General features: G+C 41.3%; 1 protein-coding gene across 1 annotated transcript in view; it reads left to right on the top strand.

Annotated features, from left to right (window-relative positions):
- The first annotated feature begins 1,308 nt into the window (after positions 1-1,308).
- The window catches only part of ST8SIA4 (ST8 alpha-N-acetyl-neuraminide alpha-2,8-sialyltransferase 4), a 65,599-nt gene continuing 48,418 nt past the window's right edge, over positions 1,309-18,489 (top strand). The window contains exons 1-3 of the mRNA XM_075726405.1: positions 1,309-1,561; positions 6,163-6,294; positions 16,632-16,889. Of these exons, the coding sequence (XP_075582520.1) occupies positions 1,449-1,561; positions 6,163-6,294; positions 16,632-16,889 (503 nt within the window). The 5' untranslated portion in view covers positions 1,309-1,448. The remainder of the gene's footprint in view (positions 1,562-6,162; positions 6,295-16,631; positions 16,890-18,489) is intronic.

The following is an 18,489-nucleotide window of genomic DNA, read 5'->3' as shown; positions in this document are numbered from 1 at the left end:
ACCAAACGGTTCTGGAGGCAGCATATCAGACCAAACAGACTCAGGGAAGGTTCTGTCATCCCATGAGCTCCCACTCTTAACCTAAGTTAAGAGGAGAGGAGTCACACTATATTTGTCACAAACCCTTCCTGGATCCCCGTGGGAGAACAGTGATATTGGTGTTGAAGCCTGCTCCATGAATGCAAACTTAAGGGCTCTGGGCAGATCCCTGTTACACAGGATAAGGATAGTCCAGAACAGCCCAGTCACTTTGAAGAGGGCAAAATAATACTGAGAAAAGTGGGTATAGCTCATGATTTCTTTTTCATGTTGTGTTATACACTTTAAAGCGGTTTTTAATTTTGTTTGGGGTTTTTTTTGTGCATTTCAGCGATATCGTCCTAGCAGAAGTAGAAAAGTAACGGCCATATTGAGACCGCGTAGATCAAACAGGACGCCGGGGAGCAAGGGTTGGGCGGTGGATTTGGCCAGGCTCCGGGGTAACCTTCGGGCGGGGGTGTGCAGGGGCCCTGCGGTTTCCCTTCCTCCTCCTCCCCATCCCCCGCGCAGCATTCTCCCGCTGGTGCAGGAGCCAGGAGGAGCTGCCGAGGCGGTGCTCCGAGGCTGGGAAAAACATCCCACGCCCTTTTCAAGCTCCAAGCGCCCATGAAGGGAGAGAGGGAAAAAAAAAAAAAAAAAAAGAATTACAAAACCCCTTATTCGCCTCAGGAAAGGAAGGGTGTCGTTTCTTTTTAGTGGCACTGCGCTGGCGGTCCTTTACTCAAACTTTCTGAAACCCAACAGGCGACAGGTACAACGTGCTTCAGGGGAGAAAGACACCCCCTCCCCAATCACAGCGGAGCTACAATGCGGGGGTGGGGGGGGGGCCCTAGCCTCGCCCAACCGGATGCCCCCTGCGCTCCCGCGGGCGCCGGCGGCCCGGGGCCGGGGCTGCTCGCTGCTCGCTGCCGCTGCCCGCGGCCCAGCGCCGGGCTCCCGCCCCCGCGCGGCGCCCATTGGCCGCGGTCCGCCCGCCACCGCCCCGCCGCGGGGAGGGAGGCGCCAGCGTCGCCCCCGGGCCGTCGCAGCCGCGATCGCAACGGGGCCGCAGTGGAGCCGGAGCCGGAGGTAGAGCGGAGCAGCACCGGGAGGAGCAGGGCTCGGTTCGGCTCGGCTCGGCTCGGGGAGAGCGCAGCGGCGGCTCCAGCGGACTTGTCCGTCGCGCCAAGGAGAGCAAGCGGCCGCCTGCGAGCCCTGCTCCTGGGCAGGGGAGCACCGGGTGAAAGAAAGACAAACTAAACGCCAAACAACCCCCAGCATCTGCGCCAGCCTGATCTTTTTCTTCTTTAATTATTTCGAAAGAAAAAATTAGGTTGTTTTTGGCAATTTGTGCTGCGTGTGGAGTTGTTTTCCGCACACCCCTGACAAACAAAGGAAAAGGGGGAGGGGGACTGCGCTTCGCAGAAGACATGCGTTCAGTCAGGAAGAGGTGGACTGTGTGCACCATAAGTCTCCTCCTCATCTTTTATAAGACGAAAGAAATAGCGCGGACCGAGGAGCGCCAGGAGGCACCGCTCGCCGGGTAATTGCGGAGCGCCGCGCCGGGAGGTCTCCCCGAGGGGACGGCGGGAAGACGTCCATGCCTGGGGTCCTCCCCGCGGTCCCACCCGGGTCTTAGGTCACCTGGCGACCACCGGGCCGTGACCTGCTCCCTTGCGGTGCCACCGCAACTTTGCGCTCTAGCTGGTCGGCGAAGGGAAGGGGGTTGCGTGTGCGGGTCGGGGGTACCGCTGCGGGACGGGTTACGAGCGGGTTTGGCAGTCGGAGCTCAGCGGCTGCGGTTCGGGGGCGACGGGGACAGGGACAGGGACAGGGAGGAGGTTGCCCTGTGGCAGGGTTGCGGCTGGTGCTGCTCCCTCCAGCCCCAATAATAACGGCGCGTCGGGGAAGTTCACCTGGCCCCGAGGGCCGGGGTGGCTGGAGGTGGTGGTGGCGGCTGCCGGAGCGCGTTGTGCCTCGTTTTCTGCTTTGGGAGCCCTTCAGAGGCGAGCGTGCGGGGTGCGCGGCCACTGGCAGCTCCGGGTGGTCCCCGCCTCCGCCCTTGAAGTTTGCCTGGGAGCTGTGCTTTGGGGATGTTTGCTCTGAGAGTGTGAGGAACAACCCCTTTAGCTCCCGAGGCTCCTCGCTGCGAACTCTGGTCCCTCGTTGAGACCCTCTGTTACATATTTGTTTGCACCGCAGCTTTATCTTTGTGGCGCATTGTGTTCGTGTACGTGCATGCCTCTATTCCTCATTTTTCTCCCAACTTGCAGCTATCCTGTGAAGACGTTGGGTTTTCAGCGCAGCCTGTTTCTCCTTGGAGGGGTATAATTTTTTGTTTTCACAGGAGGGATGCAGAAATTCCGTGGTGGCATAGTGAAATCAGCAGAGGCAGGGAAGGGCCTCGCACTTCCTGTTTGCTTGTGCAAATCGACTCGCGGGGGAGATGCATTCACAGGAGATTTTCCTCCTTTGGTGTAAGCCCTTGCCTTAATTTGAGAAGGAGGTTCTAAGTGCCCATATGGGCCTGGAGGAAGCTGGGGCAATTACAACCTACTTAGTTCCCACTTAGGCCTGGGGTCCCCAGAGTTAAAGGCAGAAAAGTGCATCCTTTTCCCCCGGCCCTTGCTCAGGTAGCCGGTGCTGGAGCAGGGTGCAGGCAGCTGGGCACAACTGGGCGGCAGTGGCCCTGGCTCCTCCCTTGAGCAGGGGGTGGCCTCACTTGTGTGTGTATGGTTGATGATGTGATGTTTGCTTCCCTTGGTGTTAAAGATTTTCACAACTTGCTGGTAACTTTCCCTCTTCAGCCTGGGTGTAAGCCCAGTTTCTGCCATGATGCGGTGGTATCTGCATACTTACGAGATGTCTTAAAGTTAAAAATTTTGGGGTTGTAGGTGTGCAAAAATACATTTGAAAACGAATGTGTGAGGGACAATCAGCATTAAAGATACCCATGTTTCTTTATGTGTACTCCTTCCTGTCAGATTAGAGGTAGCTGCTAAAATGATTCAGAAATTAGTCACTAGGTAGAATCCATATATATTTGCAAAAAAAGCCCCCTCCAAATTATGATACATTGTTTGACACAATTTAAAAGGTACTAAATTGAACTGATGATTTAATGTTAAATGAAAGAAAATAAGTGTATTTAGTCATAAATATGTATGTCCTTAACAACACTTTAAAATACAGCTGTAATGTACTTCTGCTAGGTCCTTTAATGAAATCTCTACTTCTTTGGTATCAGTGAGACTTCTTGTGCAGTATGGTGCTACTCACTTTGGCTAAGGATATTGGAATATAGTTTCTTTTCCCAGCCTGTCATCCCATCCATTACTGTATGCAGCAGGGAAAAAAACCCGTGAGTGTGCTACTAGTATCTGATGCCATTATTGTTGTTACACTTGCCCTTCTCCTGAAGGAAAGGCTCATGCCATTTGGTTATTTTTGACTGGTCACATGGGAGAGCCAAGTTAGTTTTCCATGGGATGTTTTACTTCCAGAAGTGCCACTAACACAGAACTGTGAATGTGCAAGGTGGCCCATTTTATGGTTATTAGTGACACTGCAGGTAAATCCCAGATGTTCCAAAATGGACTACATGCAACTCCAAAGTATGTGATAAACCTTAAATCAGCTATGTTCTCATACCAAAGTTTGATAGGACAATAATTGTGAAGCATACCCTTCTTTAACTAGACAGTAATGTCCCTTTAAAGGTTAAGCAAGTAATGAAATATACATATTAATTATGTGGAATGCAGTGTTTCTTAAAACAATGTTATCTTCTACTGATACGGAATATGCTTGAAGACATTTATATTTAATGAACTGTCTTCAGAAGAAGAGATAGTTTTATTATATTGGTCTGATTGGTCACCAAGGCAAAGTGATTCAGAGTAAAGGTTGATACTGTCAACCACAAGTTGCTGTCACACTATGGCAGCTGTGCCATTTACATAAGAGAGAATTTGCAGTGATTCAAGAAGAAACAAAGTAGCCCAGATCTATTTCACAGTTGTTTACACAATGAAGAATTTTCTGGAGTAAGTTTAGTTTTTTATGTGTTAGTTTAATATTACTTTAAGTGAAAATTAAAGAATACCAATAAAAGGGAGAGGAGCATGTAAGTGAACACCTTTGTGTTCATAGTAGAAGTTTAACACAAAGTGCCTAGGACCTTCTTTTAGCTCATGAGAATATAATTTAACATTGTTTTACTGTACAATCTATATAGCTTACTGCAGATGTAAATTCTGAGTATGGAAGACAACCACATTTCAAATGCTACGGTGCTTTAAGTGTTGGCAACGTTTTGTTGCGAAGTTTTGTCACCTGTGTCACTTAAAGTGTCTACTGGATAATGTTTAACCCAGCATGAACTGGAGACATCTCTCAAGTACTTTTAGACTGAGTATTTTACCTGGATGCATTTTGGTAATTTTCTTTTAGATGCATGCACTCTATGCATCTAGAAAATACATGCAGGAAAATATATGTGATAAATGTATTTACAACAATTATGGAAGTTTTTTAGGGAATAAAACGTTTTAAAATAGCAAAAAATATTAATTACATTCTGGTTACTGAATTTTGAGACTTCTGCAGCATCCTCCCATGCCCTCAAGTTAGCGTGATTTGGATAATTTGCATACAGATCTTGCACCTACACAATTGCTTAAAGTTGTAGGTTTTTCGGTAGGTGGCACTCTTACCTATGAGTCAGTGCAATGTCAGTGCTGCAGCATGTTGACATAGAGGGGATGAGGGAGGGAGACTGTTGATAGTAATCAATGTTTTTGATGAAGTGTGTGATACTGGTTTATTAGTTACAGGGGCTTTTGCAATCATAGCACTTTTTGCAAATGACTACATATTACCAGTTTTGTTAATTTAGCTTAATTAATGTCCCATTGCAGGTTAGTTTGAATTCAGTCTGCTATATAATTTACCAAATATTAATACTTTATATATATACTAAGTAATGTTGCTGTAGCTCTTACTAAGGGCTAGAATCCAATTGTTTTAAGAACTTGCAGCCACAGGAAAACAAGAGTCAGTGATTCCCTAGAAAGCTTGTGGTCTTGCATCTTTTCCATTTTGTTGGTTGAATGGCTGGTGGTCAAAAGTTCTGTTTGGAAGCTAAGTGAAGTTATTGTTATTGGCAGTATTTCAGAGCATGAAGAGATTTCTGTATATTACTGTTATATACACTCCTGAGATACAAGGCATTGTACATGGTAGAATCTTAAATCCAAGAACTTTGATATATTTATGATTAACATGTTAATCATAAAGAAGCTATGTTTGAACTCAGCTGAACGTTGCTCTGGCACCTAAATGGAAACAGTATGGAGAATAATGGAAACATATGGAGATAAAACCAGATTTTAGACCTTGCACATTAAGTGGTGCTTGCAGTGTTTTAGATTCTCTGTGACATTTGTGTGACCCTGTTGGCTAATAGCATTGCAACTGGTAACATTGTGATACCTCATCAGATATTCAGTGGTCATCACCTGCAGCTTACTGCATTTTTTTATTTTTTTACAGTTACCTTACCAAAATTCATGAATATGATAAGATTGATGAAGCAGATAAGACAACTGTGGTTGTTTGAACATGTGCATACAAAAGTTTCAGGAAGTCTTGGAAAATTTTGTGTTTTGTATGCCGTTAAACTCCAGATTCCATGCATGAAAGTCTTTTAGTATCAATAGGAGGCAAAGGTAGTCTGTTCAGCCATTGTTGTAGAACATGAGCAATTGCTGGCTTGAAAGTTAACACTTAATTCTTAGTTTAGTACTGGAAATTTGGAACATAGAAGTGCAGAATCTGTTTCACAAACATACTGAAGTTTGGTCCAGGTTCACAGTTTGGGTTTATTGCAATTTTTGTTATGTCTATTTTATTATAAACATATTTAAGCTCTTAAATTGCGTACTCAAGTATTAGATATAGGTGTCCCATAGATTTCTCACAGATACAGTTTATTTGCTTTGGCAAGCAGAGTAAGTCTGAAGGGGAGATAATTGCATCGTTTTGTTGTGAATAAAAGGAAATATCACTGGTGCTTGTAACGTAAATTACTTAACACTAGAGTTAGCCTTGATGTAATTGGCTCTTTTCTGTATTTCGTTGCAGAGATGGTGAACTGAGTTTGAGTAGATCAATGATCAATAGCTCTGATAAGATCATTCGAAAGGGTGGCTCCTCAATCTTCCAGCATGCTGTAGAAGGTTGGAAAATCAATTCTTCTTTGGTACTGGAAATAAGGTGAGTGTAAAAAGCAGTTAATTTCGTATTATGTGTAATTCTTTTCATTTTGCATTGCCTATAATTCTTCTGGTCTGGAAAACAGTCATTTGATTTACGGTTGCAGGTGAATGTTTTATAACTGTACATATTTAGGGTGCAATGTTAAATGCAACTAAATTACATTAGACTGCAAAGTCAAGTCATCCTTCATAGGAATAAATGAAGTGTTTTCATCTGGCTGTGTCAATCAGGCCCATGCAGTCAGTCTCTACATTATGCATGTCCACATTTGAGCTGGGTGTCAAGAATTCTCTTGCAGTCAGTGGGGAGAAATTGGTGCTTTTAGGACATGATTTCCTCTCATCCTAAAGGTCTGAAATAGGACAGATGGACGTACCCTGAACACACCAATTTTTCTCCCTTAAGTACAAAGGGAGCTTAGGTAGACAACTTAGATGTAGGAGTCAAGAGCTAGGACATCAGGTGCTGTGAATCCATCCAACCCTGGCTGTGGCTGGTGCAGGTCACAAGGTCAGGCGTTGACAATACACATACCTTAGCAGTTTTCTTTCCTGAAGTCAGAAACGCCAAAAATAGCCTTAGGCTCATATTAAGAGGGGAAGCACAGAAGCAGAGTTAAAGTCAGTGATAGTTCTGTTGTGTCTTAGTCATTACAGTGGGTCTACTCACCGTGGGGCCGGACAGAAGAGAAAGCAGAAGCCTTGTAGTGTGTTGTATTGTCAATGTATCTTCCCTGTCTTGATCAGGAAGGTGACCAGTGAGAGAAGTGTATGGAGCATGGGTTGGCAGTGTGGAGGGCTAGGAGTGTTGCAGTCTGTGAAAAATGATGGAAAATAACTATTTTTAGCCGCAATCACATAGCAGAGTAGACTTGATTTTCTGAATACTAAGATGTTGAACAGGAATTTGATCTAATTAAAATGTGGTTTCTATGTCATTTCCCTTTCTATCTTTTTTTTTTTTCTTAATTAAAGGACAACTTACAAAGCCCTTAAACAGGCAGTGTTTCCATGTATGAAAGCGTGGCTTTTCTGGATGAGGAACTTAGGGGTTTTTTTTAAGACTGCTGTTCTACGTCCCTAGTTCTAAAAAATGCAGAAGATATGGGTAACTCAGAAACGTATGAAGCTGTAGTAAAGGACTGATGTTCTGGAAGTCTTGTGCTATGATGGGCATAGCGCAGCCCTGCTGTGAAAGCCAAGGAACAGCATCAGGGATGGAAAGAGTGGCAGGATTTAGGTAGGCAGCAAGTTAATACTCTGGAGCCTGTAGCTGTGTCTCAGCTGCCTGGCAAGCGCTCTGTGGAGTCCCCACTCTCTGACTGCCTAGACCTTTGGGCACTCGGGTGCTCCCCAGTCACCTGGGTTTCCTAGTGGGGAAGACCTGGTGGTCACCCTAAAATGCAGCTGAGGTGCAGCTCAGGAACGGAGTTCAGATGCAGCCTGTTTGACCAGTGTATGGTTGTTCCCTAAAGGCTAAGTTCTGCTCCAAGGTAGTCTAGGAAAGATAAGCAGATTTTCTGTATCAGTAACATTATTTAAAATTTTTATGCATATAACCGACAACTTAAGTTGGAGAAATATTGAGTAACTTCAGAAGAATACTGTTGAAATTTCAAATCATATGGTTCTGACAATTAGGAGAAAATAGCACACTGTTTTACTTGTTAAGTAAACTCTTTTGGAAGCCATTGAGTGACTATAAGTAGAGACGGATAACTCTTTTCAGTCATTCTGTTGAAAAAAAAAGTGTCATATTTCAGAACCATTTAAAACCAATACACCTTGCTGCTTAAGCCAAACAACAAAGAAGTAAAAAAATTACAGTAACTTTTTGATTAAAACTAAGAGTGGAAATGAGGCTTGGGTTATGCTCATTTTTCACCTGTTTAAAAAGCAAAATACATCATTCAGACAAAGAAGTAAAACAGTAGAGAATGCTTTAGATCTTTTTGAAGCCTGTTACTACATGTGTATCATCTCAGTCTACTAAAATCAGGCATTTCAAAATAAGTTTTTTCCTTACTGTTGGCTGGGACAATTTTATAAATTACTAATGTGCTCTTAAGAAGCATCATGATGTGATCATGTGGTATTTTTTAAAAATTGTACAGTGAAGGGTATTTCTTTGTCTCAGTAGTACAGTGAAGAAAAACATGTACACTGATTTAAGCAGTAGAGCTTCCACTTTATCAGTTTAAAGATTTTCTGTACAGTAGAGAGCATAAAGCTGAGGTTATTTAGATGTCCACATTGCTAGTCTTGTTTTGAGATGAAATATCTACCATCATGAACACCAGGGCAGAGAGCAGGTGTTTTCACTGAATCAGTAAAAGGTTTTAGATTAACGTGACTTACCGCCAAAATTTGACATAAACTATATGTAAGGAATCAGTGCTACCAGGCAGTCATATTCTTTCCAGAAATCCTCTTTGCTAACGTGCATGGTATATTCAGTTATGGTACTTGGAGGGAAGTTTGGCGTACTTTTCCTTGAGGAAGCCACGTGTATCCCCTTGTGATATGTGTTCCTCTCTCATGCTGACTAAACAATGTGCATTCTTCTTTCACTTCTACAGGCGGTTTGCTATACATCTGCCTTTCCTGTCACAGCAGTAAGAAGCACCTTAGCTGTAAATATTTTTACACTTATGGACCTATCAGGACTAACTTCAAATGTGTCTAGCAACATCCTAGAGTGGTCTCATGGTTAAACTGTTCAGCCCTCCAAAGTACATTACATGCACTGTGTAGACTGTGAAGATGATTCATACTCTGTTATTGCAACTGTTAAAGTGAACAGTGGTGGTCTCATGGTGTGGGGTTGACCATAGCAAATAATGGTAAGAGAGAAACAAAAAAAAAAAGCTAGCGTCTGTTGAATAATGTATTAAAAGTTATCAGTTCTTAGCAGTGGAGAAATAATTTGTGAAACCATTAGTGTACAGCATAGAGACATTTCATAAAACTTATAATCACCCATAAATGGCAGCTCCTTTTGTGTCTTAAGTCAGCTTGACACCCACATTAGCAATTTTAAAACGTAGAAAATACTTGATACTGAGTTTTGCTTTGTGTGAGGACTGTTGATCAATGGTATGTCTGGACCTAGTTGCCTGGTAGCTGGAATATTATGCTTTGCTATTTGCTTTGTTGTCCATGGGCATCATCTCTGGCCATCATTTTTGCTCAGGTTAGTGACCAGTCTATCAGCCTCAAAGGTCCTATGAATTCTTGGCAAGGTCAGGCTCAGATAGGGGTCAATGAGTGAAAAAGCTCCTTTATCAGGACCCCATGGAAGGATGAAAAGATTCGACTGGGTTTTGGGTGTCACAAGATAATCTCTGGGATTTTGCAGCCAGAAGAGGCAATCTAGGGAGTGTAACAGCTCTCTGGAGATGTTAAGCAGGCATTAGAAGAAAGAGCTAGACTTTCTGTGATTGAGGTGGAAATGATGGGTATTATTAATTACTTGAGATTGTAGCAAATTTGCTGCCTTGCCAGTCGTGATGGCTCTTAGTGGGAGAGTGATTTTTCCAACTGATGTTGCCTTCTGATTACTGACAACTTCTTTGAAGAATAAGGGAAGGGGAGAAGGGAAGAAGGCTACTTGCCTTTCTGTCTGAATTATTTCAGTCATGAAGAAGAGAGAGAATCCATGTTCTGCAAGGTTGTGTGTCCTAAGTCCTTTTGACTCTCTGTAGCAATGTGAACATTTTCCAGTTACGGAAATCAGGAATTTTCAGTTGTATTGAAGGCCATACTTTCAGAAAGGAGAGATGTGGCTGAGATGGTACAAACCTGTCTGGGGAAGCCTTCCACACAGGACTGATGCCAGCCCATCTGTGACCTGTGTGAAATGAACTACAGTCTGATATCTCAGTGTGTGATTTTTTTTTTCTTCCACTTATTTTTTATTAAATGTCGACATTTATGTTGGAAGGAGCAAATGAAGGTTTTGAATTGCAGGAAGGCAAAACGAAAAAAAAAAAAAAAAACATGTCGAGGATGTATTTATCTCTTTGCACTGTAACAGAGAACTTGAGTGGGAATTTCCTGTCAGAAAAGTGTGAGAACTTGTAAGATGTTAACAGCATCATTAAAAAAAAAAAAAAAAAAAAAGTGCAACTTCCTCCTTAGAAAGATTCAGATTATTATCTTTGTTTATCTTTCAAGTTAATATGAAACAGCTATGGTAAGTCCCTGAAGTGCAAGCAGCAAATACTGAACTGGCAAGGGAGAGCAGTACAATTGCTCTGAAGCTTTTGGAGCAGCATTCTGGGGCCAGTTGCACTGTTTCCTTCAGATCTTCTGTGTCTGTAAGACGTGCAAACTGGGGCTCTCTAAGCTGGTTTAGTCATAATAAACCTTAAGGTTTTTTTGCTTCTTTAGACCCTTGCCTCAACTGAAAAGTCAGTGTTCACTGTCGGGGTGATTAACTCCTTTGACTCCTTTCTTTTGACTCGTAACTTGCTTAAGTTCGTGAAAAGCTGATATATGGCTGGCCTCCATATGGTAAGCAGTAGTTGAGTCACACTCTATTTAAAAGCCCTCTTTTCCTTTTGCATGCCCACTGAAGATCTGTGCCCAATTAGTATGTGCTTCAGCTACTGAAGTGATCTTTCTGGTCAAGGGAGAGTGGGGTGCCCTGAAGGGCATGAGGAGGGCCAGAATGGAGACAGAGCCAGACAGCAACTTCCCCATAATACAGCACTTCTGTTTGTGTGGTCCTCCATGGGCTGGGGAATGCCAGGAACCTTTGCATGGTTAGTTGCAGGTAGGTGTGTTTTTAACAAATCCAAATCTTAGAGAATTTTCAAAATTAAATAGAAGAAAGTGAATGAGAACCTGCAGTAACTTCAGTGGGATCAGAGTCTATTGGGGGTGAGATGTCACTGGACATTTACTAATTATATATCAAAAGGATTTTGTATGTTTTGTTTGTCTCATAAAAAAAGAGGGGTGGGGGGGAAGCACCAACGGAGTCCAAAAAAAATCTAAAACTTGAAGACTGTGTTCAATTTAAGAGAGATCTAAAGTCAGCACTTAAACAACTGTTTAGTTACTGTCAAAGTGATCAAGACAATATTTAGAAACTGAAATACTTATTTATGGTCAGATGCCTTACAAAGCAAATAAAAACAATGGATATCAATAACCATTGGCCTTTCAATAACAGCACTTTAGAAAGACAAAAAAATAATCTTTTTTTTGGTAGCATGTGAAAAATCCTCCCTATAGTTGCATGAAGTACATATTCAGAAACATAGAGCTCAACTGCTGGAACTGTGATTAAAAGTCATAAACTGATCTGAATTTTTTAGAAGTCTGCTTGTGATCAGTTTGCATAGAGAGAGCATAAAAAGGAAATACGGGAAAGGAAAAATAATTAATCAAACTAAACTATTCATTTTCCCCTTACTCAAACATGCAAACACAGTGTGGTCTTAAGTACCTGTTTCTCTTGCAGCACTAGAGGCATGCAGAGAGTTGGAGAGCAGTGCTCCTTTGGGACAGGTGTATTTTTTGTGTTGTTTAATTAAAAAACAAAACAATAATGAACTGTGTGCTAACACAAGGTCACAGCCTGCCCTTGTAGATGGCTACAGCTCCTGTTGGCCTCCTGAAGACGCAGTGGGGACTGTGAGTGTTTGCAGCTGTCTTGGGTTTGGCTTTAGTCTGACTGAAAGGGAGTTTTAAGAAAACCTCTTCAAGGAAAGCAGCAGTAGCTGGTAAAAAGTGTGCTTTACCTAGGTTGTAGTCCTTGGTGATTTCAAATGCTGAGAACCGCCTTCTGCCTTCCAACTGGGGAGAGTGAAGCAGCATGAGGGCTTGCTAGGGTTAGAGTAGAATCACTGGAAAATCAAGTTGTTTAAAGGCCTCTGTGAATCAGTCAGAGAAAGTCTGCAGGAGAGCAAGAGGGGTCAGAGATCTACAACACATGACCTGTCCAGTTAAAAAATAGAAGTTTTAAAAAAAGTTGGATGGCTTCTTAGCCTCACGTAAATGAAGGCTATTGCCAAGAGTTAGAAGTAGTCAGTCCTCCACAGGCAAGGAATAAGGAACAAGAACAGGCTTCAGTTGCTGTGGGAAAGATCCAAGCTAGCATGAGGAATATCATGCTACCAGTAAGGCTAGGAAAGCACTGATGAAGACTGTGTGGGGAGTTTGCTGAATCCCCACCATGGGAGGTTGTTAGGAATATGTTACATAAACAAGAGCTGGGGGTGATGTAGATAAAGGCGCATCTTCAGTGGGGTCAGAGTGTGGACTAGGTAATTACTTAGTCTGTCTCCGTTTCCATAATGTGGTTGCTGGTGAGCTAGCCCAGCTTCCTGAGTACTGAGGATGCACGTCAGGGGCTTCCCCTCACAGCTAGGGTCCAGACAAGTCCAGATGCCCCAGCAGTGAGGATTTCTGGTACTGCCTTGCTCGAAAGGAATTCTTTTCCCAGCAAAAGTTTTGGAGGTCATATTTCAGTGTTCTTGACCATGTCTAAAAATCTGTATGTATTTGTAATTTTGAAAGTCAAATGTTTAAGTGATGTATTTTCTTCCCTTAATCCACACAATTCTGAGGCAGATGAGGGAGAGTTTGCCATTATATAATACTTGTGTAGTACAAAGACTATAGTACAGAGTAAAACCAGAAAAATGCACATAAGTAGAAAAATGTCACCATGTTGCCCCAGAGCAATACATATTTATATCATTCGGAAAGCTGTTCAGAGACAACGCTGTCTGTTACATGTACTTTATCAGATAACCAGGAGTTGTAGTTGGTATTTAAATATTATGAACATCTGTTTCTGATTATCAAAGAAAAATCCTAGGTCAACCACAGATTGTGACACCATGTTTCTGCAAGTCATGTAAACATGTTGCAAACAGCTGCTTAGCTTCAGATAAGAGTGAGCCACATCTGCCTCACCTGCCCACAAAGGGCTTGGGCCACACCCCAGATACACTTTTATTCATCAAAACAAAACTTGAAGACCACCTCAAATAAAACCTCAAAAAAAAAATGTTTCTTTACACATTTTAGCTTAAGGTTGCAGAACACCTTTGGTTCAAGGTTTACTAAAAATCATGCTGGTTTTTTCCTTCCTCTAATTGAGCTTACTTTTGAATTTTTTATGCAGCTGGATGTGGATTAGCACTCAGTTTAAATAATTTTGTCATGTCTGTTTAATCAGAATAACTTCGTTGTGCTATTTTCAGTGCTCTTTGTGGGACAGAACAGAGGTTTAAACAAGTTCTTATTATTAACCAACATCACAACTGACTGAGACACTCATGTATGTACTTTCAGGTTTTGTCATATCCCTTAGTAAATTTTTTTTCTCTTAGCACTTATATGAAAATGGGAAGTACATGGTACAGATGAGTCAGTAGCACAGAGGAACTTAAAACAATAGTATGAACATCTGCATTCTTAATCATATTTCTTTCCGTATTAAAAGATACCTGGATACAGTCAGATGAATCAATTAAAATACTTCAACGTTAGCATTATTACACATCTCTCTTACAAGCATTCTTACGAGTACTGTAATACCTGTATATATATTTAATTAAATATGCTACTGACAACTTCAAATAAGAAAACATTTTTAAATATTTTGGAAATTTAACTCTGTTAAAGAAGTGGTTGATTATCTGAGTCTAATTCAGGTCCACCTGAAACCCTTTGGAGGACTTCTATGAGCATATGTAAGCTCATAGGTAGATAAATAAGCTTTGACTGTAAGTAACCAAATTAATAATGGAAGCCAAGGTGCTTTTATTTTTTTGGCACTGTTTGCATAACTTCACTGCCTTCCACTTATGTTTTAAAATAATACACAAGATACTCTATTCATGCACAAATGTTGCTATTTGTTTGCTAACAGAAACAGTATTAGGCCCACTCATTCTAGCTATCAGGGGTGGGTGCTTTAAATTACTAAAGCGAATCTTCTGGTGATCACACGTGACTTTTTTAGTCAGAGCCCTAGGTTTCTGTACATGTCACGTGATTTCTTTTGCTTTTTGGGACTCATTTGTGGTCATCCCTTCTCATGTCAGTGTGTGTGAAGTGAGTCTGTGGATATAGCTTGGCTGATGCTATTGATAACTCCGGATGCGTTCATCTTGTCCTTTACAGCCACAGCTCTGGTAGCTCTGTTCTTGGGTAGTGAAGAATTTTAGTCATTTTGAATACCGCTAGACTGGGTAATTCCTTCTTTCTTGCTCTTTTTCATTTTGTAGCAATGTCTGTATCTGTTGCTGAGTACCCACAACATGAAGCTTGTCAAACCCATGGAGATTTTAAGTCCATTCAACTTACAGGCTGAAGTGGAGGTTTCATCTTCCTTTTACGGAAATACCTTGCCTGGCATTACCAAAAAGTTTAGACACTCAGGATTTTAACATTGTCTGTCCCCCTCCGTTTTTCTTGGTCCCTCATATGCCAGAGCACAAGCTGTCTTTGATCCGATGCTGCTTCATTCATACAGGACAGCTGTAACAGACAGCCCAAGGCATTCTTTCCTGGTTTTTTTTTTTTTGGTCCTAGTTTGAGAAATGGGAGGAAACACTTGAAAAAGTATTTTTATCATGTTTCACTTCCCCTGTGGTGTTTAAGGTCTGTTCCAGGGTGAGTATTTTGTGTCACTGGTTGCAAGTTTCAGACATATTCTTCCGTCTTGAGGCAGTGGTACAAGAGCTGGCTGCTGGTGAGCATAGTGTTCCTATAGCTCATCCCTTTTCATTTGTAGGGGACTGTTTCCCCTTTATGTCTCTCAGTGGGTGTTGCAACTGCTAGAGTGGCATCTGTAGTTATATTTTCCTGTTTTGATCTGCTCTAAGGAAGTTCTGCTCTAAAAACTTATTACATAAAAATAGCATTCTCTTACCCAACAAAATGTCTATTCTGTTTTAAATTCCACCTTACCTGCTGACAGCAGTGGAAAATATATTGTTTTTCTTCTTGTCTTGTTAGAGTTGCAGAAGCAAAAGTTTCTATTCAAATTAACACATAGTGAGTACCCTGCCCCAGCTCAGTACTCCCCATCTGTTCCGTAAGTGTATTGTACTTAAGTATGTGCTTAAGTTCAAAAGTGATCTTTATGCCTCTTCACAAATGTACATGCTTTGCGGAGCAGGGTTGGACACAAGCTTGTAAGGCTTTGCTCATTTGCAGTCCTAAACTACCCATGGCTCCTGCAGCTCTGGCCTGGAGTCCTTCCCAGGTTTTTATACCAAGGATAAATGCATACTGAAAACTGCTGAACACTGCCAGTTCAGATATCAGTCATTATATAGCTGCAGTCATTAAAAGTGTCTCTTTTGAACTTATGTATTGAAAGTGTGTCAGGTTTTAGACCCCTGCCCACACTCCATAAGCAGGTAGAATTACCATAATTTAACTTCTTCAGCTCAGATTTAAGCAGACAATTCTTTACCTGTTACTTGCTGTGGACTGGGAATATATAACTGTTTAATTACCATAGTTCACTTGACTGTGGTAGCTTGTTAAACCCTCATATCTTGATCCTGTGTGTCTGAACCCTACTAATAGTTTAAACAATTAATTGCAGAGAAGCAAGGTAAAGGATTGGACTAACCTCATATAAAGCGATGATAGAGTTCCTAAGTGTTTCTGTGAGTTCAGCTAACAGCTTGACTAGACCCTGAGCTGCTAGTTTAATTTGCAGTGTGTTTTTAAGCTGATTTTGTTTAAAGTGGTACAAGAGACTGTGTGTGTTCTTATTTCAAGTTAATTAGGATAACTTTGGCTGAATTTCAGTTAATTAGGAGCAAGTTTATGCTAAACTGAATATGTTGTTCTTAGGGTGAAGTAAGAATCTATAAGAAAATATGGCTATTCCTGAACCAAGCTGATTTGTGAGAGATGAGATTATAGTGAAGCATTTATTTCCTAAATCATAAATACCTCATATATTTAACTATGTTTCTATGATGTATCTGTGAAAACAAACTGCTCTGGTCCTTTTTCAAATATGTGTTTATTCCAAGGTTTTGTAAAATATGCAAAATTAGTATGCTTTCTAATTTCCAAGGTCGTCTTCCCTTGGTCTCTCAGCACCTTTGTCTATAGGAAGTCATTAAGCTCTATCACTGTAGCATTTACGTGTTATATTGTAACTAAGATTTGAACCCTGTCCTAAAAACTTTGTTCTACCTCCATCCTAGAGCATGGGAAATGACCTTAGTCTGTCTATCTACCCTCTGCTTTATGTTGTATGCTCTGTACAGGCTGTATTACTATTAGATAAACTCCATGTGAGGCATGAGTGTTGGGTTTTATCTGTGCATTTTTCTGTCAACCCAGAAAGAACATTCTTCGATTCTTGGATGCTGAAAGAGATGTCTCAGTGGTCAAAAGCAGCTTCAAGCCAGGAGATGTAATCCATTATGTACTGGACAGACGTCGCACCCTGAACATTTCTCAGGATTTGCATAGCCTTCTCCCTGAAGTTTCCCCAATGAAGAATCGCCGATTTAAAACCTGTGCAGTTGTTGGGAATTCTGGCATCCTTCTGGACAGTGGATGTGGAAAAGAGATTGATAGCCATGACTTTGTAATAAGGTGAGTTTTCATCTGCTGTTGAAGATACAGCCGGCGATGTTTTGTGGACAAAAGCTGAGGGAAACGTTTTATTCTGAGATAGAGATTTCAGGCATTATCTGAAATGAATCTGAAACAATATCCTTCACTGTGTGATGCCCCAGATTTAAACACATGCCCATATTGTTGACAAGAAGATTATTTTTACCACGAAAATAAAACAAGGGCCGGAGGAGAGAGGTTTTTGCTACTTATTTTTGCTGTTTGTTGTTTTTATTCCAGACAAAATAAATATTCTTATGGAGGCCTTGGTAGAGTAAATGCAAAATGTTTTCTCTTACAAAAATATTCTTTTTTAGCTCTTGGCCACTAAACATGGCCCATTGTAAATTACTACATTACTTACATGCAGCATGGGGTAAAATTTCAGTGTGATGTATTGATGTTAAACCAGATGGCTGCCATCAAGCTAACTGGAAGTCACACATCTAAATCCCTTCACATTGCTCTAAAAATGTGTCCCTGCAGTTTGGGCAAAAATGTTGATATGCTTCACTTTTTATTCATTCTTCCAACACACACAATGGGCCTTTGGACTTCACATATCAACAGGAAATACAGACAAATAGCTGGCCTCATTTGAATGAGTCTGGCATTACATGGATATAGAGAAGGTTGGGCAAGAGACAGGTCCTTTTGCTTTTGAAGCAGAAGTTTCTATTGGTTTGGTCTGAGAAGGGTGAAAGGGCAGAAGATGGAAGGGCAGTGACAGAAATAGTTGTCATTGTGAGTTATTTGCTTTTTCTTTTCTCACCTTGAAGAAAGATGGTGGCAAAAAAATACCAAAAGGGTAAGAAAAAAGAAAAGTTATAGTTTTTCAGTACGTAAATCAAAACAGGGTATACACGTGAAAGTTGTATTTTGTTTTAAAGGTGTACTAGCAAGTAGCAACTGAAACATTAACATACATTAACATACCACTCTCTCATTTTCCTTATGTGTTTTGCTTGTATCACAATAGTCTTTCAATTTAGCATCTTTATTGCAGAAGGAATCAAAAAATAAATACCACATTTTTAAACCACACTTAGCCTATGGCATGCTTTTATACTGTCTCAGAGATTAAATGTGATTCATTTAACAGGACTACAGTACTAGATTTTCTAGATGAAAATTTTCTTTCAGAAGGCAAGGTACATACTTTCACTTAAATCATGTGCTGAATTTCTTTGAAGTCTTCTCCATGCTCTTCCCCATGTTTTAACTAGCCATGAAACTAGGTGATGATATTTGAATGGAGATTTTAACTAATTCAAGCCCTGTGGACTAAAGACGGTATTCTTAGATTTGTGTATGAATAAAGGAAGAATGGTGAAGCTTAATGGGAACATCAGGAAGTTACTGTTGCTAGTTATTTAGACTGGAGAAAAATCTCTTATATGGTGTCTGACTAGTATAGTGTTCAGTATAACAAGAAGTAGTTACTCTGATGATATTGTGGGTAATAATCTTTATAAGGTTCTGGGAATAGAATACTTGACCCTACAGCCTACAGAGAGTTTTAATACAGTGAAATTTTTGGATTTACAAATCAAAGTTAAGACATTTCAGAAGTTCACAG

The sequence above is a fragment of the Pelecanus crispus genome, chromosome Z (assembly GCF_030463565.1).
Source record: "Pelecanus crispus isolate bPelCri1 chromosome Z, bPelCri1.pri, whole genome shotgun sequence".
Classification (NCBI taxonomy): Eukaryota; Metazoa; Chordata; class Aves; order Pelecaniformes; family Pelecanidae; genus Pelecanus; species Pelecanus crispus.
This window is presented reverse-complemented; position numbering and strand designations above follow the sequence as displayed.